The following is a 9,484-nucleotide window of genomic DNA, read 5'->3' as shown; positions in this document are numbered from 1 at the left end:
GTTGGCAACAATATATTCAATATTTTTATATTAAAATGGCTCAAATCCGTTAATATAAGAGCAATATGGCAATGAATTTCTCGGCTTCAAAGATGAAAAAAATCGATGGAGAACTTTTACCTTTTTCATATTTGATACAGCATTCATAATTTTCAGTTGATAAATATTTATATATTAAGGTTCATAAATTGATATTAGCGCAAACAAACATCAGTTTGGTGGTTGATTCATCAATTTTGCAGTTGATTTTGTAATATTTCATACATGATTCATCTATATCGTTCTTGATTCATCAATTTCATGGGTATATTTTAAGTGATCATTGTTTAGCCATAGTAATAATACACTAACAACTTCTTAGACTTGAAACTCTTCTCATTAATCAATTCCCGATGTTTTACTTAAAAATATATAAGGTATATATAATACTAAAAAATTACTAAGTTTCAAAAAATCAATTAATCTTATGATTTAAGAGATATTAATTGCCACTTGAAGAGATATTAATTGCCACTTGATTTTTAGTAAAATCAAGAAAACTTAAAATTGTTTTTCAAAAGATTTAAACACATAAAAATCAGTTGAAAAAGTGTTGGAAGTTCAATGTGCATTCCTAGAAGGTGTCAGGCCCTCGGAATGCCCGCTAACTCGCGGTTGACCGGCGATTTGACTAAATGACCTTTTAAAATGATTTTCCAAATTTAACTAAATAATGAAAGAATTCGCCTGTGTATGTATATATTTTATTTTATTTTATTTTTTTATATTATTTCTAAGGGAAAGTATCTAGAGGGGATTATCTTAAGGGAATAAACCTAAGTATTGATAACAATCAATAAAACAAACTAAATAAATAAATAAATAATAATAATAATAATAATAATAAAAAATTAAAAAAATATTTATGACTATATAAATGTAGCAAGAAATGATTGTCTTTAGGAAATTAATAAAATTCAACCGAAAGGTTAGTCAATATAACGATAATAACAAATAGTTAATAATAGGGAGAATAAATATTTGAACTTGGGCCAAGCCCAAATACTGGATCTGGAGTCTGCCCCATTTCAAAATGACCCAGGGCTTCCTGCAGATTTCTGTGGGCTTTCCCTCATTTTCCCTTCAGAAAAAAACTGTGTATACGTGCTGCGTATACCACTGTATATAGGGCTGCATTTGGCCCTTTTCATTGTATATCAAGCTGTATATTCGGCGTATATATCTTGATTCACCGTTTCAAGCACTTGTATTTATTTTTGAACTTGTGTACCATGCTTTATAATGTATTATAGTGTATATAGTATGTATACAATTGGTATACAACCTCCTCAAAACCTGTAAATAAATTTTACAGCCCCTGCTGTTGTTCTTCTGCTCCGTAAACCAGCAGTCCGACTGACTTAAAGACGGGAGAGACTCGAGCCTTTATGGCTCGAATTTGGGATGCAACGAGATGAATTCATTATGGACTCTGAGGGGTTCATACAACAACAACAAAAGGAGAGAATTAGTATCCGTATTGAATAGAATGAATGGGGAATATCTTAACTCATACAAGAACTATTTGAGAAAAAAAACTTAAAAGAAAGATGCAGTCACCTTCAACTATTAAAACTAAACGACAAATAGCTCTTAAGATAGGCAAAAACAAGCAAGCTTAACGAATAATACTAGTTAACAATCACTATTTTTCCCACCCAAAAGTAATATGCATGAATACTTGAACAATGAAATAAGAGCAAATTAACAAGATGGCAAAGGGTAAATCATATCCTAATAAAAATGATCAACAATCACATGGAAAGCCAAAAGATGATGAAGAAAAAAATACTTTACTGCAATACATGCAGTGATTGAACTTAATTATATGAATGGCATTTAATGGTGTTGATGTCAAAAGGAAATTTGAAAGCAATAGTAAACCTATTCCTTAAAGCAAAAGAAAGACACTGGCAGGGATCGAGCCTATTTCTCAAGCTAAACATGCTGCAAATGAACACAAACATGCATGGAAAACTATAGAACACAAAGAGAAGACCATGGTTAGGCAGTGACATCACACAAAATGAGGCGGGATCAAGAAATAAACTGCCATATTCGAAAGCACTTCACATTCTTCAGGGGACTGACTACAAATAATGAGCGATTTTTGACTAAACCGTGGGTGAAACAGGAATGAAACAAGACTCCAAACAGGCTCAGCTTGAGGTTGAAGAACAAATCTTGGTCAAACTAAATTTACACAAACTTACAGTTATGGTTGGAAACCATTTAGCCCTTTAAGCATCAAAATACCAAAAATATTAACATGTAACGACAAACAAACATTGTTCCAACCTCCTTAGCGATTACCGACTAAGAACAAATAAAGAACAACAAAGGCACACTTTTTAAAATTCGAATATAGCAAAGAACGAACTATTAATCAAATATGTTTTAAGCATAAACAACACAAAAAAAAAGTTTTGAGTTCACTATACTAGGCAGCGAGACAACGGAAAACACAAAAGAAATGGGTGAATGGGGGAGATTAAATCGAACATGCTGTGAATGACTAAAGTTATATCAGCAGCATGCTGACTTAATGAAAATGACACAGGGACATGCATATCGTATAAAATTATATCGAGTCGACAATACATGACATCCGACAGCCACAAAGAAAAGCTTCAACACCTGATTATCATTTTGAGACAAGGAAACAAGGAGAAAAAGAAACATCACGAAGGAGGCGTAGTTACCTTTCTCCGGGCAGCGAGTTAGGACCAAACGAGCAGGAATGAAAGATGAACTTCCACGTCAAGGATCGATTTTGAGCAGCAGCCGAGATGCTTGGTAAAAATTTACCGACCTGAAACGCTATATAGAGAAGAAGGAGAAATCTCCTTCTCCGTTCCCCTGAATTATACCTTAGTATTTCTACGTGGTCTGCCCCTTTTTTTTACTACTTGATGCCTTTCTCTTTAGAAATTTGCCAAGTGAAAAGCCACAACCCCCCTTTTCCTGAATGTATTCCTAGAGTTGCATTACTGTATATATTTCCTTGATATCTTTGCTCAAAATCACAACTAAAGCTCCTAACTTCGAAAAAGAAAAATCCCCCTCATCAATAGTGAGATGAAGGGAATATATAAAGGGAGAATTAGGGTTTCACTAGGGAGGAAAAATCGGATTGGAATCGGGTTCAAAACCTATCCAAAAAACTCAAAATTTGAATTTCATCGCCACTTTTGGACAAACATACTTTCCCTGTACTTTTGGATCCATTCCGCAAGATGAAAAGGGACGGACGTTTGGGATCGATCCCAAACGTCCTTGCGCGAAGTGGAGCGATCCCACAACGGCAAGGACAAATATGCAGGTTGTATGAATAAAGCTGGTAGAGGATGGAGATGAAGGGAGCTTTTTCGCGTGAAGAAGAAGATAGGTGCGTAGGGCTGAGATGGTCACGCGCTACTGCTCACGTATGGTGTCTCTTTGTTGATGGAATAATATTAATTGGGTGTTGGGTTGGGTTTGGGGGTTACGAAATTGGGCCTTGGGGTAAGGAAATTTGAATGCTAATTGTTGCCAGTTGATGGAATTTGACTGGGCTTGCTTAAAAGTGGAACAAGGCCTGAAATTCTTGCCAAAAATGAATTAAAATTGGTATAAGATGAGGTGAATTAAATATAAATTAATATAAATCAATTTCATAAATTTCTTAATTTTAACGAAATAAAATAATCGACTTAGATATGAAATAATTAAACTTTTTAGTAAACAAAATAAAAATTAAAAAATACATAAAAACCTTTTGAGACAATTTCTGAATAATCACGATATTATAACTTCATACATAATTATGTAAACCATATATATTATGAAAAGCGAAGAGATCCATTAAAATTAATTTGAAAATTATTTTGAACTTTATGAAATCTAATTATTTTAAGTCATTTTGAATTAAGAAACTTGTTAATTAATTTATTGGGGAGGGTCAAAATTGGGTGTCAACAACTGTCCCTCATTTTACCTGAATTGATGCAAGAAATTCGAGGACAATGAAATTGACCAAACCGATTTTGACCTGCCACATAATTATCTTTAGGAAAAGGGATTTGGTAAGACTTTAGGAATTATGGTCGATCTCTGGAAATGGGTTTCCTACATATCTTAGGTTATATGAGAATTCAGGCCATTTGTAGTTTGATACACTTGATTTAACACACGATCTTGAAAGAAATCAAAATCCACCTCGATATGGAATTATGAAGGTACCAAAATAATCAAAAATAAAATTCAAGAGCGAATGTTGGAATATAGCTGAGTTTTCAACATTAAACCCGCCTACATATACTTAAACCTTAGGAATCAGGCTGTTTGTAGTTCGACTCAATCGGTTGAAAAAGAAATCCATTATGTTAGATAACCTTGATTTCATACAAGTGACAAATCAAGTCGAGTATGAAAAAGAGGCTTGTAACCTCTTAGCCATGAATGTGGTGCGCTCATATCCATAGGTAAGAACTCACACGGACATAATTTCCGAACTCTTGGCGCACTGTCACTTAGATTGGAAACTGACGAAACTCAAAGGAAAACCCACATGCCTTTTGATAGGGGTCTGGTTTGATTGTGGTGGAAGTCGCTCCTCTGCTCGTGTCCTAAGAGTTTGACATTCCTCTTTGGACTGTGTCCCAGTTTGCTGCTAAGAAAAAGTTCCACGTTGTGCTGCATCCTTGTTGATGTCGTCCGAACCTGTGGTATGTTTTGGAGAATTCATCCTTTCGGATGCCCTCGACAAAGAATGGGATAAAACTTGTCAGCATAAAAATGCGATTTAAATGGGAGACAGTGTCTTTTTCCATGTTGACACTCAATCGTTTTCCTCGATATTTGACGTCAACTCGATTGGTTTGACGTAAAGCGAATAAAGCTTATGTCTTGTGTTTGTAATATAATATCCAATGTATTCTACATTTGATGTTAATATAAAAGAAAGTTGATGTAGTTCTGGTATTTCTCTTGATGTCGTCTTCGATACTCTTCTTGATGTTTACTTTTATCAAAACAAGAGAATGTCGTTGATGCCGATGGATAAATATTTCTCTTGGGGTGCATCCTTTCCTTTTTTAGTAATGCATGCTTTCTAGTGGGGCATGAATACCTTCCCGTGATACGTAAATTTCAACGAGGCATGAAAACTTCTCGTGATGCATAAACTTCTGCGAGGTATGAAATCTTCCCGCGAAGCATAAATTTCAACGAGGCATGGAATCTTCTCGTGATGCATAAATTTTGCGAGGTATGAAATCTTCTCACGATACATAAATTTTGCAAAGTATGAAATCTTCTCGCGATGCATAAATTTCAACGAGGCATGTAATATTCTCATGATGCATAAACTTCTGCGAGGTATGAAATCTTCTCGCGAAACATAAATTTCAACGAGGCATGGAATATTCTCGTGATGCATAAATTTTGCAAGGTATAAAATCTTCTCGCGATACATAAATTTTGCGAAGTATGAAATCTTCTCGCGATTGTTGGATATTAACTCGCGGTGCGTGATCTTCTGCGATGCATAATATTGACTCGTGATGCATGGTCTTTTGCAATGCATGAATATTGACTGTGATGCATGATCTTCCGCGATGCATGATTATTGAATCGTGATGCATGATTATTGACTCGCGATGCATGGTCTTCCGCGAAGCATGAATATTGACTCGCGATGCATGGTCTTCTGCGATGCATGAATATTGACTCGCGATGCATGGTCTTCCGCGATGCATGAATATTGACTCGCGATGCATGGTCTATCGCGATGCATGAATGTCATATCGCCTCCAACAATGATAACGGTAAACGACTTTCAACATTATGATGCAAATGACGTCCTTTATGGAAACCATAAACTCTTCCTTGAGATTTCCGCTTGATTCTCCTTCAAATCTAGTCGTACGTCTATAAATTTCATGTTGTTGGAAATTGATTGAATTAAACAATTCATATTCCTAAGTCTTTGACATAAAAGATATAAAATGATTCTTGCTTCTAGGAAAACTATTGATTTTGGGATAGTTTTCTCCTCTTTGGACTTCTCTATATTCATCCATCAGAAGAATTTGCTGATTTAAGAGTAAAACCATAAACCTGCGTCCACATAAAAATTGTTAGTTAGCTTTTAAAAAAAATGAATTGATCTGTGTCTATTTCTTCAGTTTTTTGCTCCTTGTCTTGCTATCTCCGGATGATTTCCCGATCTCCCGACTCTTGATAGATAAGACAAAATATTTTATGCCAAAACAAACGAAACACAAAGGAAAATCTTTAAGAATATAAATTTTCAAGAAAAAGCATCTGAGAAAGGTCACTGCCAAGTCATGTCATATCAGGCTTAACATACTTCTTTGAGTCCGATGCTTGGAAGTTTATCTGATTATTCGCTGGGGATTTCCAGAGTCACTCCGGACTTGTAGATCTATGCTGAAATTTTGAGGCCATCCTCAAAATTTATGTCCCAGTTAACTGTCTTGCTTATCTTTCCACTATAACTGAGTAGATTACGAAAATTTTGAGATCTACTCAAAAATTCTGTCCTAGTTGTTGCAAATTTCAAAAAATCTTCTGAATTGACTCGCGGAGGAAGAATTTATTTATTTTTTAATCTTTGAGTCCCTCTCAAAGATTCTGTCCCGGTTTTTATTGTGAAGAGGAATAGAAATCTTACGGGAGATATGACCGAGGCCTACGTATAACGTTGAGGTAGGAATCAAGTCAAACGTAGTTCCCCCTCTTAAAGGTTGACAAAGTAAGAAATTTACAAGAAACCGACTGAGGCCTAAATAGGCCGCCTACATATCTCATTCTTGAGAATTCAGGTCGAACATAGTTCAAATACAAGAAAATATCAAAAGGGGTAAATGGGGTGACCGAAGCCGACATAGGCCGCCTACGTATCTCATTATTGAGAATTCAGGTCAAAAGTAGTTCATTACAAAGGGATAAAAATTTAAGCAAAATAAATACAAGCAAACGGAATGATTACAAGTAAATAACAGAAATGCAAACCGCAACTACACACGTAGTATCTCTTGACAGCGTCTGAGTTGATAGGTTTAGGCCATACGGTGCCATCCTTCTCCGACAGGACCAAAGCACCTCCAGATAATACTTTTTGAACTATTTATGGTCCTTGCCAGTTTGGTGTGAACTTTCCTTTGTACTCTTCTTGATGAGGCAAAAAAAGCTTAAGAACAACCTGACCAACTTCAAAATTTCTGGCTCTTACTCTCTTGTGAAAGGCATGAGTCATTCTCTGTCTATACAACTGGCCATGGCAGACGGAAACCATTCTCTTCTCATCAATCAAAGTTAGTTGATCAATCCGCTTGCTGACCCATTCAGCATTACCTAACTCATCTTCTTGGATGATTCTCAAAGACGGTATTTCGACTTCAGCAGGTATGTATGCTTCCGTCCCATACACCAGCAAATATGGAGTGGCTCCAATTGATGTTCTGACAGTCGTGCGCTACCCCAATAAAACATATCGTAATATCTCATGCCAACCTCGATGCTTGTCAATCATTTTTCTCAAAATCTTTTTGATATTCTTATTGGCGGCCTCTACGGCTCCATTCATTTGGGAACGATAAGAGTTGAATTCTAATGAGTGATCTTAAACTGTTCACAAATATCTCTCATCAGGTGACTGTTGATATTTGCACAATTATCAGTAATGATGGATTTTGGCAGTCCAAATCTGCATATCAGATTGTTGCGAACAAAATCAGCCACCACTTTCTTGGTTACCGACTTGTAAAAAACTGCTTCCACCCACTTGGTGAAATAATCAATGGCAACCAAAATGAATTTGGGCCCATTAGAAGTGGCTGGCTCTATCGGACTGATGACATCCATACCCCAAGCTACAAATGGCCAAGGTGAACTCATAACATTAAGTTCGTGAGGTGGCACTCGGATCAAATCACCGTGCACTTGACATTTGTGACATTTTTGCACGAACTTACAACAATCATTCTCCATAGTCATCCAAAAATACCGGCTCGTAGGATCTTTCTTGCCAAAGTGAGCCCATTCATATGCGTGCCACAAACTCCAGCATGTATCTATTCAATCAGTTTCGCAGTTTCAACGGCATCGACACATCTGAGAAGACCTAAGTCTGGAGTCCTCCTATATAGGACTTCTCCACTTAGAAAGAAATTGAAAGCCATGCGGCGTATCAACTTCTTCTGATTGGACGTAGCATTTTCGGAATAAGTTCCAGACTCCAAATACTTCTTTATATCAAAATACCAAGGCAAACCGTCTGGTTCTTCTTCAACATAGGTTCAATGGACTGGATATTCTTTCAACTCTATATCCAGAGAATCAATGTAATCTGTATTCGGATGTTTAATTATCAAAGCAATGGTATCCAGAGCATCGGCTAATTCATTCTGTATTCTGGGAGTATGTCTGAACTCGATCTTATAAAATCTTTTGCAAAACTTCTGCACATGTTGTACGTAAGGTATAATCTTAAGGTTCTTCACAGCCCATTCTCCTTGAACTTGATGAATTAAAAGGTATGAATCTCCAATAACCAACAACTCGTAGACATTCATGTCGATGGCCATTTTCAAACCAAGAATACAAGCTTCGTATTCAGCCATGTTGTTTGTGCAATTAAATTGGATCTTAGCTGCCATGGGATAGTGCTGACCACATTCTGACACTAAGACTGCTCCAATACCTTTACCTTGATGATTCTCCGCTCCATCAATGAATAATCTCCAACCTAGATACGCTTAAGAAATATCCTCACCCACAAATGACACTTCTTCATCGTGAAAATAAGTCGTAAGTTGCTCATAATCTTCATTAACAGGATTTTCTACAAGATGATCAGCCAAAGCCTATGGCTTTATCGCTTTCTGAGTCACATACAGAATGTCAAGCTCACTCAAGAACATTTGCCATTTAGCTAAATTTCCGGTCGGCATCGCATTTCTGGAAAATATACTTCAATGGATCCATTCTGGAAATGAGATATGTAGTATATGAAGACAAATAATGTCTCAACTTCTGGGCAAGCCACGTCAATGCACAACACGTTCTCTCCAACAAAGTGTAACGAGACTCGTATGGAGTAAACTTCTTGCTTATATAATAGATAGCCCTTTCCTTCTTTCCTATCTCGTCGTGTTGTCCAAGTACGCATCAGAATGCGCTATCCGAGACAGACAATTACAGCAATAAAGGACTCCCTTGTCACGGAGGAATCAATACCGGTGGATTGGACAAATAGTTCTTGATAGCATCAAAAGCAGTCTGACACTCTTCAGTACACTTTGTCGGGGCGTCTTTCTTTAATAGCTTGAAAATAGGCTCACACACCACGGTTGATTGAGCTACGAATCGGCCGATGTAATTTAACCTCCCTAAGAAACTCATCACCTCTTTTCTCGTCTTCGGCGGAGGTAACTCTTGA

At 36.6% G+C, this 9,484-nt stretch overlaps 1 protein-coding gene and 1 long non-coding RNA gene across 2 annotated transcripts; both read right to left on the bottom strand.

The window, feature by feature from the left end:
* Positions 1 to 919: 919 nt before the first annotated feature.
* Positions 920 to 3,436, bottom strand: LOC138348436 (uncharacterized). The gene is made up of 2 exons (XR_011221043.1): positions 2,742 to 3,436; positions 920 to 1,471 (listed from the first exon to the last, which is right to left on the bottom strand). It is a non-coding gene; the product is annotated as an uncharacterized lncRNA (long non-coding RNA).
* A 3,735-nt stretch (positions 3,437 to 7,171) lies between these two features.
* LOC138348933 (uncharacterized) lies at positions 7,172 to 8,034 on the bottom strand. Its single transcript, XM_069298542.1, has 2 exons — positions 7,673 to 8,034; positions 7,172 to 7,505 (listed from the first exon to the last, which is right to left on the bottom strand). Exons 1-2 carry the CDS (start codon positions 8,032 to 8,034, stop codon positions 7,172 to 7,174), a joined length of 696 nt encoding a protein of 231 aa, XP_069154643.1.
* Positions 8,035 to 9,484: the final 1,450 nt, after the last annotated feature.

The sequence above is a fragment of the Solanum lycopersicum genome, chromosome 5 (genome assembly GCF_036512215.1).
Source record: "Solanum lycopersicum chromosome 5, SLM_r2.1".
NCBI classification, from domain to species: Eukaryota; Viridiplantae; Streptophyta; class Magnoliopsida; order Solanales; family Solanaceae; genus Solanum; species Solanum lycopersicum.
The sequence above is the reverse complement of the archived record's forward strand: the minus strand, read 5'-3'. Positions and strand labels throughout refer to the sequence as shown.

Coding starts and splice junctions, on each gene's coding strand:
- LOC138348933 (XM_069298542.1), bottom strand. CDS start 8,034: ATGGAGAATGATTGTTGTAAGTTCGTGCAAAAATGTCACAAATGTCAA. Junction 7,506..7,672: donor ATGAGAGATATTTGTGAACA/GTTTAAGATCAC, acceptor CACGACTGTCAG/AACATCAATTGGAGCCACTC.